Raw genomic sequence first — 21,670 nt, 5'->3', positions numbered from 1 at the left:
ACTTGTAGCGTTTATATGCGCTTTGTTTCACGGTACAGTGGGCTTTACTGAGAGGGATACTTCGATGCATTTATGCAGTTGCTTAGTATATTCAGGCTGTAAAGTCTATGAATGCTTGAATTTTTATAACGTTACTATATATTATTTTTCATTAATAATTTATTAACAAAAGGCTTGCATTTTTTTTTATATCCCCTGATTTCAAAAATCTATTTTACTACAAGATTTTTATCTTTAGATAGATATAGACTAGTATTTCATACAACTATATTTTATGTCTGTTATACTCATATCACATGAGGTTGTCATATTCTTTGTCAATTAACGACTTCGAGGATTGATATATCCACGAGTTGCCCAGTATATTTAAATTGAAAGTGACAGGAAGAGAGTTGACAAGCTGAGATTAGAGTCACTTCCTTAGATTATTTTAGTTTGTTATCACTAATTACATTTCCATCACCGGAATGTCAACGTTTTTTGATTCCGAGCGGCCAGTTTAGATATTTTGATATTTTGGTAAAATTTGGTTTTGTAAACCTACTACCACAGGTGGGAAGTGGACTAATAATCCCATTGCTAGCAATGTACCATGTCAGATCTATCTCCATGCGGTTCCCCCTGGAAACCATCATCATTCCTGGTAAATTTGTCACGTTGGGCTAACTGATCTGACTTCATGTTCATCCTGTCATCCTCCACTGGTGCCCCGCCAGCCTAAACCGTTAGCGCAGGCGGGAGAAACATTCCATTATCATTCTTTTAAAAAAAAACCTACTACCACATTCTCAATATTGTTTCGATACATAGTATTAACCTATAATAATACTTATTAAAAAAGTAGTGAATATTAGTTTTATACATTGGAATAATCAATTGAATTCTATATTACTGTATTTCTGATATAAATATATAATAAAGAATATTAGAAACGCAGAATCATTGAGCCAAAGTTCTGACATCAGCAATTAGATAGAAACTGCTGTAATAGAAACTAATTATGAAATGCTGCTCAATTATTAATATTGTGATATTACCTGATTTCTTTTAGAATATAATTTTTATTTGTTAATATAATGCTGCATTGAATTTTGTACGTCAATGTACAACATTTTAAATTATTATTTAGCTGAATTATTATGTAAATCCTAGAAACTAGTTTTATATTTAGTTTCTTAGTCTGGATAATGGTATTTTAATGACATTATTATTTACTGATCCTCACTAAGTTAATCTGGTAGAGAATGCAATACAGAATTAAGCTCACCCTATTGGTCTATAAAGAACAAAAAATAATAAAATACTTTGATATAATATTTTAAAATTACAATATTGTGCTTTTAAAAAAATAATCATAGTTCAATCGAAACTTCGAGTTGTTTAAAAACACCAAATAGCGATAACTTTTTACATTTCGTTATAGGTAATATATAGGCGTAACAAATATAATAGTTTTAATTTTATTTAAGTATGAAATGCTTGCTACAATACCAAAGATTAATAATAATAAAACAATTAAATGCAAATGCAAGAAATATAAATCAATGATCAGGTTTTTATTGCACTATCTCTCATTAGGTCAATTTTCTCTCTCACACATACACTAGACAATACATACACTCGGATAACAACGTCCGTTTTCAATTTATTACTATCAATACACCCGGCTCCGTGCGTACGATTATTAAAGATTATAATAAAATATGATAGAAAAAAGAACGAAAAGTTATTTTAATTCTTGCCTTCTTAGGCAAGAATTAAAATAATTTTAGAGGCACATTCTTATAGTATTATCATAGTATTCAAAGCAGCAAGCAAGCACATAGTATAAAAATTATTTATTTCATAAAAATTCATATAAGCATTAATATTTATATAAGAAATTACTATAGATAAGCTACCAGAAAAAGAACACCGTAAAAGAATCTATAATTAATTTTCCACGGCCTAGAGGATATTTAAAATAAAATCAATGATTTCCCTTTTGGATATTAAGTATATATTAAAAACATATTCTGCAACACATCAAGATACAGCAAATTTTACTAATATTATAAAACGGAATTTGTGGATGTGATGGATGTTTGTCACTTGCTTTTTTACGCAAAGACTACTAGATTCATTTTAATGAAAATTTACAATAATATAGCTTATACATCAGAACAAGACATAAGCTATAAATTTCAAACCGCGAGCACAGTTAGTGTACGATATATTAATTTGATAGCTGCGAATGATATAATTAAATTTTATTCACACATAACTTACTTATTTTAATTAATACTTGCGCAATGTATCGATAAAAATACTATTGAATAGAAAAATCTAGTTTTAAAATTGCTTTTAAAAATAATAATGCAGAAGACTTTTAATTTCAGTATTAAGAATACGGAGCTGGACAAGAAATTGTAAACGGATACAAACACGTAAATGACGTACCAGACACAGCTACTCAGCCCACAAAAGCATACGCGTTTAGATGTCAATCAAGCACGCACGACCACATAATATTTTTGAATGCAAATCTCATTATTGTTACTAACGAACATTATGTAGAAAGATACGATTTTACATTCAACTATAATATTTACAACAACGTAATATTCACTTAGTATAAATTGAAAGCTTCCGATGACTGTTTGCTTAGATCTTTTAAACTACACAACGGATATTAATGCAGCTTTTAGAAGTAGATGGAGTGTTTCAAGAGGATGGTGTAGATGTATAATATATTTACACTCATGCAAAGCCAGGGCGCGTATCTAGTATTATGTAAATAAGAGATTTGATTTTTTAAATTATTAGTAAAAGACCGGAAAAAAGTTTTACTTTTTTTATGTTGTTTCCTTTTTTAATAGTAACATATATTACATACTATGTTAATAAATGAATATATCCGTAAAAAAGAGCATAAATACAAACAAATAATATATATCTTTTGATATACAGTCTGTGTATGAAAAAAAAAAATATTTAAAACAAAATATGCTGCATTTTGCAAATGTGCAGTAACTATAAATAAAACTAGTAACTACAGATGAAATTAACATATACTTTATAATAACTCCCGGCAACTTGTTATGTATACATATATATACATATATGAGATTAGAATCCTCAACTACTGGTTTTCATTAATTTATCTTCTTTATTGTGTAATTGGAATAGCGAACAACATAACATCCTGTTATCATATGACGCACGTTGGCTCTACTGTGTTGACATTCCGGAAGACTATTTCACTGCCTTGTCTCAACCAAAACAAAAAACATAAAAAGTTAACCACTTGTCGACTGGAATAGATCTGAGGTAGTACCTTATAAACTTTATTCAAAGTATAAGTACTTCGGTAGTGTGGCCATTCTATCTCCACCCATATATTATAATAGACGGTCACTGATGCCGTTTGCTGAATGTTACAAATCACGCTACTCGTGATCATTTGAATTAACAAGTTAGATGAGAAGAAAAACCTTATCACATATCTCGTGGCGCAGTCCCAAGTACGAAGCTATCTATATAATAAGGTTATGGGTTTGAATAATAAATGAGTCAATTGACAAAAGGAAATTTTTAGATACTTAAAATGAATAGATTAATACACAAATATGGAAACATTAATGATTACCGCAATACGAATTTTTATGTTGTTACGGAAATGAAACCAGCTACAAACAGGAAATTAATTGTCTTATTCCAACTTGAAATTGCAACTCAACGTCACTGATGTATTATTCATAGTAGAGACCTCATTTTTGATAGGATCTAGAAACAATTCATCAGCAGTTACGGGATTTAATTGATATAGGTTTTAAATTACACGTTAGGTGGTAAAACTTTATGCTGGAGTAGTCATTAGTCAATGGAACGGAACGTAGAACCGCTGATATCTCGTTGAAAATGAGTTGCAATGGTTACTCTACTTTGCTCAATGAGGTGGCTCTTTATTAATAAGACCGTTAACGGCTTTACTATCAGTAGACATGTAAGACTCGCCTCATATTTTTTCTTAGACTTAATACAAATTGTGAACAGTAATGCACTAGTAAGGCACTCTGATAGTGCCATTAGTACCTACATATATATGTTTTTCACATATTTATAAATCTCTATCTTTATATATTCTCCAGTTTGGCAAGTTAGATGAAATAGAATATAGTATAAAAATCTATTAAATTCTTAATTAAAAATAAATTGATCGGGAAATATTAAATAATAAATGAATTAATTTTGAACCGACTAGTTCTAACCTACTGTCAGCACTGCAGGTACAACTTGGTAAAATAGGTGGTTACTTCAAGAGAGGTTTGTGACTGCGGAGCACCATCCCAGACTATGGCCCATCTATTGACCAGCTTTTTGTGTCCAACATCTTGCACAAAGATTAAATATGACAGGATGCGCAAAGTCAAGTCGTCGCAACATTCTGGGGAAAATACATTTAGTTGCCTCTAAAACGAAAGAAGAAAAAGAAGACTGTCAGCACTAAAGAACTGATTGAAATAATCATAATAAATACATGTTTTTTTTGTAAAATCATACATAATCTACACAGAAAATAATCAGATAACACAAACAATTATACTGGTGAACACAAAGTCTTATTTTATGGAAATCGAACCCTCGACTATTGGAATTAAGACGGTGTGGTAAATCTCTAGACCACGGAGGTCATAATAAAACTAGTTGTTACAGGTAATGAACTAATGAAGAATTATCATAATTATCACATTGAATCACAATGATGATGACGCGTTTATAATTTATGACAAATTAAATAATGAACTTACATAACCTAAGCATTCGGACATCTTAATAAAATAAATTTCGCGTATCTATAAATAATTACCTAACATATTCATTGATTCAACAAATGGCCAAGATGTCACGTAATACATTCTCTAATTCTCTTTCATTGCTTGCAACTAAGGTTTGTGTCTTAGCTTCCCATAATTTCACTGCAATATAAAGTATTTTATCACACAGTTTAAATATTTTCAAGCACAATTGCAGCTGCTATCTATATTTGATTTAGGATTTTGTAATCTGTAATAGAATATAATACTATAAATAGGTAGTTTATGAGGTTGTAGGATGTAATCTCTGGATCTACTGAACCAATTTTAAAAAATCTTCGAGCGTTGAATAGCCCATTTATCAAGGAAGGCATATATAACATAATATAACACATAACATCGTGATGTTCCTTTTACTCATACCGTGGTATGACTAAAAGGAATAGAGTTGCAAAGAAAAATGTATCAAAAACGGGAGAAAGAGACGCAGACGAAGTTGCCCGTAGATATGCGTATTTGCACAGCTAGTATAATATAACTGTAATGACAAAGAAGATATCGGCCCACATGATGGTAGGTGGTAAGCGTCGTCTACATACATGAACGGTACCAGAGACATCAAATAGTCACATGACGCCAGTGACACCTCTTTCAATTTATCATCCTAGAGCACTATAAAATTATAAATGATCTTGCCGCCATGCCCTACAACGTTATTTTCACTGAACACTACCTGTTCTAGAAACATCTATCGAAATTTTGAACTTATAACTACAATACATTATTTGTGTGTCGTAGTCTTTCTTGGAATTCCATTACACAAAAAAGGTTTCCACTAAAAAATTGTCTCAAAATTTCTTATAATAGGTTATTTCCTATAACAGTTCACAAATTAGACACGGTGAAACGACAAAACGACCTACACACACAACCGAAGCTCTAGTATATGAATGAATGACGTAAATTAGCATATATAATCGGTGCACTTGACTATAGTTTCTAGGCGGATGTTTGTATTATGTAATTACCTAATTTGGAACTATATGATAATTTTATTATTTTTGCGGTTATGAGTATTATGTGTTCATTGAGGGCTTAGGTAACTATATAAACATTTATAAAAAGTGCCATTCAGAATCGTTTTATTTAGAAAAATGTTAAATGAATAACAACCTTATATTCAAAACATTTTCTTTGTTTAAGAAAACAATAAAAAATAACAGTTGAAATTGGTCTAAAGAAAATTTTTTTTAATAATAAGAAGAATTCTTTATTAATAATAAAGAAATAAAAGCCGAATTAAATTGAAATATGATTTAATTTAGATTTTTATTAACTTGAACTAAATATATAATATTTGAAATTCTATGTGAATTTCAAATATTACATATTAAGTTCAAGTTCAACAAGCAACAAATAACACCATCTAGTGTAGTGTATGTAAAGCTTATAACAACAACTAACTAACCTGCTACTAGAAAATTGTGAGACATTACCTTTTTAAATACATACATGCACATCACATATAGAAAATATACAGGTACTTTCATACACTCATACACTTAAATACAAATATTTGTGGTGTGCGATGATCGAAACCAAAACCATACAAATCTGGAGTATTTTAATAAACACCAGTGTGGTTGTCAAAAACACCATAAAAATCGGAGGTCTCAAAATAAAATTAATTTCTAACTCTATCAGACTTCTTAAAAACTAATTTCATTAAATCTATAGTAGCAATACTAGTATTTATTAACAATCATAGCCTTGTCAACAAACAATCACTTATCACGTTATTTTGAGTTGACAGAATGTTCTTTTACTGACCTGTATAATCATGTATCTCTTTTTCTAACCATCATTACTTAATTTTTTTAAATTCATTATTTATTGTAATATTCATATCTATTTGTCCCTTAAAAAATCTAGTATGTGGTTTAAAACATATAAATGTTACTATACCAATATATACTTTCTAAAGCATTTCTTTATGTATTTGAAATGCCAAAATCATTCCTAAACTGCATAATACTGATATAATCATAAAGTGATTTACTCAAATTCCATACTAAATTCTTGCATCATCATAAAGTATTTGTGTCAAAGAGCCACGTCCTTTATTTCTTTTTAGTATAAACGAAAGAAAGTTTTCTTCTCACGCGTTCCTGTGTCCGGTTTGCATCAGACGATTTTCCTTTAAAGTATAAACAAGTATCTGCTGACCTAAAACTAGTCCGCAAGCAAAATAGAACCATATTCCACAGTGAGAAGACACTTATAGCAAAATGTGATTGTAAAGATATTTCGGTACGAGTATTGCCCATTGAACGTGCTCATAAGTCTTTTATTCATTTACCAACTTATTTCGTACCTTATAATATTATAAATCTAGAGTTTAAAATTAATAAATGCAATTTCGTAATAGGAAGATGATCTGAAGATGGTATATTCATTGACAAACGTTATATAAATATAATAAGAATTTATTTCAAGCGAAATCGTGCCATATTCATAGAGTTCGTGAAGTTTACTTTGCAATGATCATAATGAAGTTTGGCTAAAGTCGGAAGGGGCGATTACATAAAACATGTGAGGTACAGAAAGCCGCTGGGCCTCAGGCTACAAAGGCGAAAGCAGCTCGTCGATGACTAATATTCAACAGGTAGGCCACGGAGAAACAAGTTGAGAGGATATTATAGAAAGAGCAGATATGAAACCCTATAATTTTTACAAAATATTTCCAAATTATGCAATAAATTTTTAAACTGTACTGTGAAAATAATAAACACATCACCTGAAAGCGCTAACTGTAGCCTATATACATGAACATTATTACAGACATCACATCATCATGTAATATACTTCTTATTCATTGCATTTCTGGAATACATGTCATACTACTGTACACATATCGGATGAAAAGTTAGTAAATAAAATAATGCACGGGAAGACCAAGTTGTATGGACAAATAATAACATGTTTTTTTCATAAGCAATACCAATGAGAGAAATTATGAGTCTCCGCAATAGACATGCGTGATTCCAATGATGAAAGTTAACATAGGAATATGTATATATAAGGATAGTTGCTGTTGACATTTCTCCTACCACCCAACGGATATGTTTTCTGTAAAAGCATTAATAATATAGAAATCAGCTAATGAGTGACTCAGTTCAGGATTATGTTGGAAATAGTAAAAATAACGATGGATTCTACACTTGTTGGAGAATTTATATAAATTTGTACACGTGGTGGTATATCTTACCTATTTCTGTAGCAGCTTCTTTTGCAATTTTCACTCCTGTATTTAGGTATATATATAGTAGTGAAATTACATACAGGTCACAATACCTAAGTCGTAAAGGAAAGTAGTAGTAGACTCATTTACTTCTTTTTGTTTTGGTCCATATTCTGCCACTCTATACAGTATATATATCTCACAGATAACATAATAGTATTTATATTCTATCACTGTGATTCTATTGAGATCAATTAAAGAAGAAGATATAGTGCCCCAACTCTAAATAATGAGATGATAATTATAACCCTGGACAATCACACAGCGTAGTTTCAAGCTAAACAGAGGTTGTGTTATAGTTACTAGACAACTAAAAGTAAAAATACTTAAATGTATAGATATTTTATAAATACATAGAGAAATTACAGACTTACAAAAAACACAGATCCCGGGATATACCTGGGGTTAGTGCAGAGAATGCGTCGAATAACATGATTAACCAGTACAGTATATAAATACTGTACTGGTTAATCAGAAATGTATTTCATATTCTAAATTTAGAAATAAATTTGTAGTTATTTCATTGTACAATATTGTTTATACTGCACTGTCTTGACAATCATTCCTAATATGTATCTATTTATTCTAAGTCTTTTTCTATATTTTCTTTTTCTCTATATATATATATATATTAAATAAAACTACACCTTATACAAACTTCCACTCTTATTTATATTGTATTGTGTATATTCCGTAATGAATATAGTTTTCCTCACAAATTGAAACAGTCCTCAGCCAAGACATCTTTCTAAGCCATTAAAAATTCAAAATTCAAACTTAGGCGAAAATTAAATACAATGAAACTCAGTATAAAATATTCACAATACTTAGTAATCTATTGAAGTGTAATATAAAGGTCTAAATATAAAACGTATCTGTAATATAAAACGTCTTGAAATTATCTACAAAACGCAATCTATAATAATCGTTATAGCAGATGAGGCAAAACGAGAAAACAGTGGAACCAATGTCATTGTAAAGTCGAGAAACTATTACGTCACTCACAACTTTTACTAAAGTCAGCCGGACGTATGAAAAAAAAATATACTTTCACTCTGTGATGCTATTCAGAACCGAAACGACGCTAGCACCAATAATTAACACTCTGAAATGAATCATAAGATGTAGAAAATAAGGAATAATTTGAATTTTTATGCATATCTAAACATGACATAGTTTTAAAGGAATGATCTAGCATGTTGTTAGACAATGAAGAGGTCAAAGGCTCTGGAAGACATAGTTTTGTCTTGGACATGATTTATGTCAAAAGTTTAATAAAAAAATACAAAAATAGAAGGTATTAAAAATAAAAACGTGAAATGTATTTTTGTTAACACTAATCAAATGATATATATATATACATATATGTATGCATTAATACAGATATATTAGATATCTGTACAGACAACTACAAAACTTTCTGTTTTGTCTATAATAGTTTAACATACAATATGTTTAATACCGCGTGGTAATAAATCAGCAATAACATTTATATTACAACTAGCTATTACCTACGACTTTGTCTACACAAATATATCTCTTAGTTCTCCTTTCCAGAATATTTATGGGAACAAAAAAGAACTTATGTCTGTCCTCGTGATACAAAATCTCATCTATCTTTTTAGCAAATTTCATTAATATAAATCTAGTCGTGAAAACGTAAAAAAATAGACTAAGTATAAAACGAAGATATGAAAACCGAATTAGTATTTTAAAAAAATCAATTCATTATTAACATTATTACAATTACTTGTTATATTTAGATACACATTATTATTTAAAAAAATATTAAATTTCATACAAAGTATGTTGTTAATCAGAATAAATGCTCACTATAGTAATTTCAACAATTTTTATAGTGTAAATTAAATAATGATTACTGAGTCTCGTTACAGAAATGAAGCCGACCATTATCTCCGGCTATCATCAAAATAAAAAATAACAAGCCCGCTAGTTGTTGCTGCGTAGATTGTTTCATTGAGATTAGAACAGATTGCTTTGATTGGTAGATCATTATCACTATCATTAATACTATATTTGTTATTATTTTCTCTAAATAAAGTTATATTATTTTTATCGATGCTTTAGAAGGAATTGTAAACTTTTCTGCGATGATGCGTTAATCATTCATCATATCATCATACTATAGGTTATTGGATGAATTTATTAATACTAAGCAGTCCAGTCAGCTAATAAAGAACATTTCATTATTATATTTTATTTTGATAATTTGTAATCTTTAGTTAATCTCTTTTATATAGGTCATACTTATATAGGTGTACCTATTTTAGAACAAAAAAATAATATTGTTAACATAATATACATATATATTGTCAGATAGAACAGAATGATGAATATAACAATACAATACCATTTCATTAAAGAAGATACAAGAATCAAACCTTATTTGTAGTAGCAATCACGATTATGAAATGATATACATATATATATGACAAATTATAAAACAAAAATTTTATTGTCACAAATCAAATCAGTTCATTCTAATTCAATAGAACAATAACAGATAATAGAGAACTGTACCACACGTAACCCAATGTCCACGTAACCGAAACTACGTCTATTATGCAATGTGCCGTAATACCGACATATGAATCACAGATCACTCTCACAGATTTGCAAATTATCCACTTCGAATTTTCACCCCATTGTCGAGTCGGACGTGGGAATCAACCCGTGACGGAGTCTTGGGTTCTTCACCAAAACAATGGCAAAGTTCACCGAGACATAACAAGGAAAGTCTATAAAACACTCGGAGACTTGCTACAATTTCGTTATACGTAATATTAGAAGCATCACAAACGGTGGTGCTTGCAAAAACGCGATATCCTTCGGATATATAGTGGAATTCAGCTTCAATTGTTCTTTTCTATGTTGTGGTCTCTTTTGTTTTCAAAATGTCATCCTTATCTGTATTGTTAGCTTTTCTTTTTGTTTCATTATATATTATAGAAGTAATACCAATACAACTGGAGTTACAAAAAGGAGAAGAGTATAAGGAGAACGTTGTGGATGATTCAAATTTAAACGAATGCATAAGTGTACAAAGAAGTGCAGAGTTGGGTGTTTGTTTTGGGAAAGAAATATTAAATAATTTGAACAAGTTCAACGAAGCTGACACTTTTAGTTTGGCAACTGGAGTATCATTTGTTAGAGATGAAAAGACTCCAAGAGATATTGCAAGTTTTTTGGATAAGGATCCAATGGATTTTCGGTACAGTTTTATAATATAGTTTAATTTTCTTTTAATAAGAAGATTAATTCATACAAAACTTAAATTCATAATACCATCATATTACCAGGAGCCTATATATTTTATATTTATATTAAATCATTATCCGTTCTGATATAATTATTATTTTAGCATTGAATTACAATAATAATAAATATCAGAATAAAAGGTTACCTTATAGATAACCATTTAAATTCTTATAGATACAAAATATAAAAAGATTGCATATGTATTAATAAATTGAATTGAAATCCATAAATGCAATTAGATTTTTTCTCTTAAAAATAAGAATTAGAAATTTGTAAGCAGACTATTGTACAAATTTCTATTCAAATATAAATGCTTCTAGCTCCATGATGGAAGATGCCAGCAATTTGATTTCTAAAAGGTCGTTGCACTGGGATCTCAGTACGTTATACCCAGGGCTAGTAATGAGGATCGGACCGACTCTAGCTAATGGGGTCTTGGAATTCGTCATGGACCCGAGAGTAAAAGATCGGGCATATCATCAACATCCGCATGAAGTTTCTACAGGTAAGAGTAACCTAAAATTACTAAATAAACAAACTTACTATTTATAGTAGGTAGATCAATAAATTTATGTAATAAAACTATTCATCCTTAGGTCAGTCAATTATCGGGGCCAGTAAAGAATTTGATGCAAAAAAATGTTTTAAAAAGATTTTTATGTCATAATATTGTAATCACATTAAAGACAACATCATGCTACTTTAATGAATCTAGAACATTTATATTATTAACTTTATTTTGATAATGATATTTCTGTTAATGTAGTTAAACATAAAGTAGACGCCATCTATGATTTTATACGTGCACTAACTCAATTTTATGTATATACATGATAGTCATTGAATCCGACATAGTGGAGACATCTTTTACGATAACGTTGTACTTTTACTTATATTGCTACAGACTTATTGCTTATCAACTACAGATTCTAAAGTAAAGTAACTTAATGTTAAGTTACTAATATATATAAATTAAGTTAATGTTATTATAATAGTTATTTCTTATTTTCAGGACGTTTATTGGCAAGAAACTTATTAGTTCCATTTCTGCTGGGCTTTAAATTTCAGCTGTCGACTTTATTACCACTTATTTTAGGATTAGTTTTGATAGCAAGTAAGAAAGCTTTCTTGCTATCAAAATTGGCTTTACTAGCAGTAACTGTCTTCAGTGGTGGAGGCTCAAGTTATGGTAGCTCATATGGAGGATCGTTTGGAGGGCTCAGTAGCCCTACATTATCATCGTATTCTTCATTTGATAGTCCTGTGCATAGTCATGAACATCATTCTGGAGGTCAGTATTAATAAAAATAAACATTCACCCCTTATTAAAAATATACAAAACGTCTTGCAATATATATACAAGATGTTTTGCCTAGTACAATTACATTCAATTCAACATTTTTATTTCCAAATTTGGAGACATTTACAACTTTTTCTCAGGTTCTACTACTTGCCGATGCATAGTAACGAAACCTTTTAAACCATATGGATTAAAGCATAAAGTTGAAAATGTCTCTAAAAATGACAACGTGGTGAGTATAATAAATGAAGACTCTATGCGAAATTGTTATAAATAGAAATGAAATTAAACATGATTCCAAAATTAGTGAAAGTAAATAATGTTAATAACTTTGCAATAATGTTATTTGTTTTCTTCTTTGATGTATACATATATGTAACAATATAAATAGCATTTTTTTTAATGTTATTTTTACTATTAGCACAGATAACATAATATTACATACTATTAGTATAAAAACTAGGTTATCTCGTATAGTCTATTCTATTATTCCTGCCTGTAGATTTGTAAGTATGAATGTCCTAATTCCACTACTAGTTGGTTTACTAGGTTGAACCACATACCAATTATGAAAATCCAGTTATAAGTTATTTCTTGACATATATAAGTTATCATTAACTTTACTTAATGATAACATTAACATAAATTAATTATGGAATGACATTAGATATTTTACATTGAATTTATCCAGTTTTATTTTATGTCTTGAAATGTTAATTATAGATAATGATAAATTATAAAACGTTTGATATCTATCGTTTTATATTTCTATCTGAAAATGTACAACTTTCCTTTATATTGATTCCATTCCATATTAATTCAGAAGACGTCTTTAATAAATTTCTATAAATATTAATCTCAAATTCAAATAACCGCACTGCATCCCAATCTTTATTAATTTAACGTTTATTATTATTATATTAAAAGTTTTTAAAATAAATAAAAAAACAGTTTGTGATCATGACATAATCTGTCTATTAAGTTCTAATTATATATCATGCACTAAGAAATCCTACATACATATTTACATATATCTACATATACATTTACCATTCCAATTGTATTATTTGTCCTTACAAACTTTTTATTAAAATAGGTCTAAAAAGTTTTAGTATTTATATCGTCCCGCAATCGCCTCCGTATAGACATTTTTGATTTCAGGATACTATAACCGAAGACCACATCACGCAGAGTATTATTACAGAGAAAAGTCAGCAGAACAAACCACAGCTACACCTATCACCCCGGACGAGTTACGAGACAGACTAGAGAGACTGTTCATAACGAAAAAAGATATAATTGATGAAACCAGAGACGAAACTAAAGTGAGAAACGCTAGAAATTTTGCATGGACTCCAATTAATACGGGATAGTTGTATTTGGTCATACATACAGATATGTATTGGAAATATTTAAAGGAGTTATCAAGAGAACCCGTTTTGTAAACTAGCTCTTGTATTAATTAATCCTAATATACCCTTTCTGTGTAGTGTATTCTAATTCACTCTAGCTTTCCAGACGCATGTTTACTTAACGTTAATTATGTTATCCAGAAATAAAGGTTTTTGTAACGAACTAAACTAGGAATCAGAAGAAAAATCTAAGAACATTTATATTTTGGTTGATTCATTATTTGCATTTAATATCATATATTTTTCTAAATAACACCTATAAAGTCTGTTACGAATTATTTCAACATATCCTTTATAACATTCATAATCTATTATAAATTTATTATTCTGTTTGTGCTTTAAATATTATTCTATTCTTCTAGTCAATTCTTTAATTAGGCTATTCTCTGCACACAGAAAATCGTATACAGGGCTGACTGAATGTCTAATTGATTTCTGAATTATTGTATGTTATATTGGAGTCATAGTGCATTTTAATATATATTTCATTACTTATAATTTTGCAGTAGCTAACACTTAAACGGTGATGCTCGCTAACAAATAATAATTGTAATAATACATTAATCTATGGCCACTAATAAATTTGGTTGCTAACCTTGATCACTGAATGTTTATTTATTAAACACCTACCTCAAAACACTATATTCACGAATTATTAGTGATTATACATATATATATTTATTTTGAATACAATGTTTTAAGGTATAATTTCCTTATATTTCCTTCATAATTTACTACAATTATTTCATAATTCATAATTAACATACTATATCTTAGCTAATACTACCTATAAATGAGAAAGTAAGTATTTATTTAATTTATTTATATACCTATATCACTCTAAAATAATTTACTTTACAAATAATTTCTCAAGTCGATGCTGTGGTACTGGTGTTTACTTTTCTCATGACCAAGTTCGCTCTCTCTCTCTCTCTTTATAAATGAGAATAAATATGATGTAATGATGATAAGAATTAAGTAAAAGCAAACATGTGATGATGAAATACTATAAAATACTACACTCTTGCTCTTCTTTGTTATGTTAGTAAATACATATTTTTTACTAGGTATTACTACTAGTAACTGACTGAATCACTACTGATTGATAAATCTTGCATCTTTTTATATTTGACTAGTTCACTGGTAACATTCGTATCGCTTCAAAAATAAAAAATAATAGTTATAGATGAAAAACAAAAAAAAAATTCTTTATCAGTATATCCGTTTTACATACATTACCATAAGAGTCCTTTCATACAAAATGTGTTACAAAATTTTGTATGGAAGAGCCGTTTTCATTATTTTCTAACATTTAATTATTTGGTAATGCAATACGAGATACTCTCTATCATGATTATAATCCAGAGTTTCCTGACCTATAAATAGTGTAATAAACCCAGTATTATTCTCTATACACATTTAGAATTTAAGGAACAAGATAGAAAATTTATCTCAATCTGATTTATTAGTGCCGTGTCCCCATTAAGACATCCTGCTTTGTCTTTATGATTACGCGCTCTGTTAACTTGGAAACGGCTATTTCACTTCTATTTGTATCACATACGTACATCGACCATCGGACATTTTTCATTTCCAAAACCGTGAAAAGTATGTTCTACGGAACATTAATAATCTATACTTCTATAATTAAAAAATATATGTCATATATAACTAAATTATAATTGCGAAATGTGTATGTGTACTTCAAAATGCCTTCTCACGACTATACGGATGAACTTTGACTCGAATATAAATTGTATCATAAGGACGGATTTAGGCTAATTTTTATATATAAAACAGACGAAAAATAACATAACGAGTGGTAAAAAATATAATAAATGTAAAGTTCTGGATTATTTATTAAATTAAACTTCTCTGAAATTTTGTACCACGACGGGACGTGCCGACACCACAAAACTTTGTGTCAATGTACCTATATTTCTAACAGTCTCTTCAAAAATTCAAATCTCTTATCTATTTCTTAAATGAAGGAGACAATATTCGCATAACTCCTGGCACGTTGTATTCAAATAGCGCGTACATAAATCAAATTCATCTACCCCTCATCTAAAGGAATGTAACATAGAATTATAACAATAATAATAATAATGAACTATTCACAAAGCGCCATCTTTTATTCTTCATCTAATCCTAAGCTAAGCAGAGCTTGTGTTATGGGTACTAAACAATGGATAGAAATACTTAATTATTCTTTTTTGTAAATACATACACAATATAGAAAGAAGAGAAAAAGAGAATTGTTAGTAATGTGGACCCCATTGCTAGCTCTCCACGTGGAGGTCACCCTGACATGGTAATGTACCATGGCAAGTTCCTCTTGGAAACAATTGTGATGAATTCCTGGTGAATATACTACAATGGCCTAACTGGCGACATCATACTCATCTTATCATCCTTCACAGTGCCCTGCTAGCGTAAACTGTTAGCGCAGCCGGGTAAACCATACTATTATCTTACATAAAAAAAAATATACATAGAAAAAACCCTGAGCAATACAAATAATCGTACTCATGAATACAGATGTTAGTGTGTTAATGGAACCATCGAAAGAAAGGCGTTCTATACCTCTAGAACACCAAGGTCAATAAATTGAACAGTTCATTACTATTACTAAAATACATCAACCTATCATGGTATCCTTCCGCTGTTACCATTTCTAAAAATTAAAGTATTATGCCTCACTGAAGATTCCTCCAAGATAATTTCCAGACGTAACGTACACGCAGTCTCGTTTTCCGACATCTTATGCTCACATGTATTGAATCCGTGATTTATAATGAGCCACCACTATTCTCATTGTTGGACTTTCATCTTTTTTCTTGAAATACCAACAATTATTAGCATTCTAGTGCGTGCTGATACATCACGCTCTCATCCGCAATCTTTGTTCAGTTCTCTTCAAATACATCAATAAAACTCAATATTGATTGGGAAAACATAATTTAAGATAAGTTATATAAACTTCTTTTCTGTCTATACATATAATAAATATGCAACTGATCGGTATCTGCACATGAAACATATATGAATAAACTATGTATTAACGTAATAGAACCCAACTATGATGAATAACAATGTTTAGAATTTAGTAAGTCTTTTTCTGTGTGCGGTTAATCAGTAACTAACAAATACATACCAACCGTTGGGTTGGTATGTATTTCGAAAGGTGAAATAAATGGTTTATTTTTATATTTTTGAATTTATTAATTTAGGTATCATAAAATTTTGGTTGCGTGATATGGATGTTTTCTTTATTGTTGTCGTTTATTTCTTATATTGATAGGAAATAAACGACAACAAAAATGGAGTTATGGGGACATCTATTATACAAATGTATGTACATGTAAAAATGCGGGAAGTCGCAATCATAACTATTAATAAATACCTAATGATGGACAACATACAGAACGCCATCTAGTCCGAAAATACGCAAAGCTTGTATTATAAGACAACTAATAAATATACTTCGATATATTTTTTTAACTATACACTAATGTAATGTGGCATCCAACATTCATCTTGAGTACCCATAACTTCTTGTGTATGTCACAAGATGTTATGGGTACTCAAGATGAAGAGGAAACGCCTTTATGATTCTTATGTAGTTATATAAGCGAAATATCTCCTTTGGAAAGTTCACACTCTATCCTGTAGGAGATAAAAGCCGTCGCTCTTAAGAATATCCTTCAATTCCAGTCCCTAACGGGTCTAGGCAGCAAACTCTGAAAAATGGCTAGCAGAATAGATCTATGTAGCAATGCAACAGGTTTTAGCAGTACAAAGGGGGGAAGGTGATTAGGTAGTAATGTGGATTCATGACCTCATTACTAGCAATGTACCATGTCAGGTCGACCTCCACGCGGTTCCTCGTGGAAACCATCTTGATAAATTTTGGTGAATTTATCACGATGGGCTAACTGACCTGACCTCATTCTCATCTTATCACCCTCCACTGGTGCCCCACCAGCGTAAACCGTTAGCGCAGGCGGGTGCACCATTCCATAATCACCGATAAAAAAAAAGCACCTTACAATAGGCCGTAAAAAAATGGGTATTCAGATTATTACTACCTACATTTTTTTTATTGAAGCGGTCATTTTTTGAATTCAGTAATTAGGTTGATTAAACACAAAAAAACGCGGTCGATATTTGTACTGTATATACGTGAAGGTACAGTGACTGTAGTTAATCGAGATGAGTATCGAGCGAGTTTCACTAGTAGCAACAAACGAAGACGCGTAGGGTACGCGAATATATCTGCCTATTTACCTGCATTTATTTACCATCTACGGCTGCTCTTTAGTTTACGCGTTTTCGCATCTCTTGTAACTTTAAAATATTGGGAGCATAATAATAATATATAAAACGTAATAAGATCCTGTGATTTCTCTTATTTTACGTATAAATTCTTAATTCATACTTTCCAACAAAATATGTGAGTTCATTCATTTATATGAGGGTTTTTTAACGGGCGCCCTATAATATATTAATTCCTATTTTAATAATCTTAACAAACCATTTACGCTCGAAATATTAATTTAAAAATGATTTTATTGGAATAATTCTGATTCAATATATGATTTATATTAAGAATACCTACAATTCAGTGACCGAAAACAAATAGTAGATAATGTTATTATTTATAACTTTTTTATAAAAACTAATTAAATACTGAATTGGTTTAAATAGCGGTCTGGTTGTGCTCTAACTGCGATATTCACCTGGAGTTAATTAACAACGGTATTGATAGCGTATTTTGCGATTAAATATAAACAACACACGCAACTTTACAGTGTATATCCGTTAACATATAATTCACATGTCTATGTATGTCTATACATATAAATAAAAGTGGAGTGTCCGTTTGTAGTATTGAAATAACCGTTTTTTACTACATGCATATGAATAATACGGTACATATACCAAAATAATATTTTTACAATTTTTGTCTGAATGTCTGTCTGTTTGTTCCGGTGAATTTCTGAATTGGCTGGACCGAATTTGACGGGACGTTTTTTCGCAGGTAGCTGATGTAATAAGGAGTAACTTAGGCTACTTTTATTTTAGAAACAATATTTTATATTAGTAAAATAAAGTTAAATTTCACATGGACGGAGTCGCAGAAACAGCTAGTGTACAATAAATAGTTTCTTTTAGAAAAATTTGTAAACAGCTAGTTGTAAATATATTAACAAGAAACGCATAATAGATTCTTAATGACATCGTTCTTAATTTTAAATTAAATAATTAATTTACAATATACACATTTTTATATTTTACTATTATTAATTTTATTTAGCGTAAGGTACATTTTGATTACTTATATAATTCCGCTATTATCATGTGTTACACCACAAATTTACGACCTTGTCTATTGGTGATCATATTCCGACCGCTATTTTCTACACCCCTATTGCGACGCTTCCAGTAGCAGCGCAGGTTTGCGTACTGAATATTTGTGTTCTCTCACATGCTAATCGTAGCGGAATTAAACAAAATAATATAAATCCATTAAGTAATGCAATGGACTTCCGCAAAATAATACCTAATTAGATAAAATATATATTATTATTATTATATAGGGTAAACCCTACAGTGATTGCCCAGTGTATAGATATCGCCCACAGTAAGAAGATGATACATTTAAACCTATTTATAAAGGAGTTAATTCGAATTAAATTCGCTGGATGGCATTAAGAGATCCTCTAGTAGAACGTTTAATAATAAATTGGCAAAATTTAAAGAAAAACATAGTGTTATGGCATATTTGTTGACAACAGGTATGCCTATTATCGGAAAAAGTAAGTTTCTTAAAGAATTTCTTAAGGATACACTTTTTGTTTTAATTTATTGTGTTAACTTAGCTCCGTTTTAAACTTATTGCTATAGAGAATAAGTTAGTAAATGCTTTATACTATAATTTCAAGAAGTTATTGTGATGTAAAATTTACCTCTTAAGGAGTTAGATGGGGTGGGCAATTACTAAATCTTATTTAGATGAATTTTAGTGATTGCCATATCAGTATTTAGTTATTGCCATTGGCATTGGGTACAGCTATTGCCCGGGCAATGTCTATTAAAATTTATTAATATAAATTATATATAAATTATTTTTGTTAAATACATTTACGTAGTAGTATTATCTAGTTCTTTATAGAATGCCGAAGGTTACCAAGTTAAAATACAAACGGGAAGACCTAAAGAGGGCAATCATCGAAATCCAAAATAACAAAGACAGGTTTTCAGATCGACAAATAGCGAAAAAATATGGAATTCCTAGGACAACGCTGATATTTAACATAATTCAGGACACAAAATCAGCTTGGGTTCAGTGCCAATTTTAACTGCTAAAGAAGAAGCTATTCTTGAAGACAGGATAACAACTTCAGCACGAAAAGGTTTTCCAAGGCATAAAGAAAATATTTAGAACAGTGTTCAAAAATTTCTAGAGGAAAATCCAAGACCTAATCCATTCGTGAATAATAGGCCTGACATTGGATAGTGGAAAGTATTTTTAAAGAGACATCCAAAATTAAGTATACGGAGTTTTGAAGGTGTTCGAACAAAATCAAGCTCATGTGTATCTGAAAAAGATTTAGGTTCCATGAAATATTGCTATGCCGATGAAAAAGTAATAAGCCAAGTCTTAAGTCAAGTTTTCAATATAGATGAGACAAATTTTCATATTTGCCAGTGTGCAGGACTAGTTGTAGCTGAAAATGGTTCTAGAAACGTTTATAATATTGAACATTCAAATGGAAAATAATCAATAGTCATTTTATTTACTTTCTCGGCTGCTGGTATTATTTGTAGTCCATTTGTTCCCCAAATCTTTTATTAGTGTAGTAAGTCTACAAATACAAAAAGTTAACTCATCTTTTTGGGACTATTTAGCATACCCTGTAACTCCGGTAATAAAAGGAAATGATGTAATAGCAAATGGTTATCTTTCTGTCTGTCATCAGAAGGACAACCATTTGCTATGACATCAGACGTATTCAAGTTAGCTTTACTATAAAGGCAATCATATAAGGAGAATCTGAAAGAAAAGAAAAGAAGAAACTAGAGTAAAAAGAAAAACAGGTTTTGCACGCTGGGTATGTTTGTGTAGTATGCAAGCAATTTTTAAAAATAAAATTAATGGCAGCAGCTGCCACAAATAATTTCATTCAAAATGTATTCCTGAACATTACAAAAACCACATGCCAGATGAATTAGATATTCTTTTGTTTTTGTGTCATTTTTACTATAAAGTAGATGATTCTTATTCTGCTAAAGACACTGATTCTGATTGTTTAGAAATGTATACTAACGTACAGAAAGCTATAAAAGATCTCAAATAATAAATAAGGTCTTTAAAACTTGAGACATTGTTTTGCTTTAACGATTAATGTTAGTCAACATTCCTAAACAATAAGAATTAATGTTTATATGGTATATTTTTAACTAGATTTAGTAACTATAGCAGTTAATGCTATGTGGGCAATAACTATGTGATGCGTGAGGCAATGACTATCTGGTCCGGGCAATCACTATACTTTTAGAGGTTATTTTTGTTAAA

General features: G+C 30.0%; 1 protein-coding gene across 1 annotated transcript; it reads left to right on the top strand.

Moving 5' to 3' along the window:
- The first annotated feature begins 10,985 nt into the window (after positions 1–10,985).
- On the top strand, positions 10,986–14,403 carry LOC131845544 (uncharacterized). Its single transcript, XM_059194614.1, has 4 exons — positions 10,986–11,329; positions 11,697–11,881; positions 12,389–12,667; positions 13,838–14,403. The coding sequence occupies exons 1-4, from the start codon at positions 11,013–11,015 to the stop codon at positions 14,047–14,049; spliced, it is 993 nt and encodes a 330-aa protein (XP_059050597.1). The 5' UTR covers positions 10,986–11,012; the 3' UTR covers positions 14,050–14,403.
- The last annotated feature ends 7,267 nt before the right edge of the window (positions 14,404–21,670 follow it).

Source organism: Achroia grisella, unplaced genomic scaffold (genome assembly GCF_030625045.1).
Source record: "Achroia grisella isolate CSIRO2021 unplaced genomic scaffold, CSIRO_AGI_Agris_v1 utg474, whole genome shotgun sequence".
Taxonomy (NCBI): domain Eukaryota; kingdom Metazoa; phylum Arthropoda; class Insecta; order Lepidoptera; family Pyralidae; genus Achroia; species Achroia grisella.
This window is presented reverse-complemented; position numbering and strand designations above follow the sequence as displayed.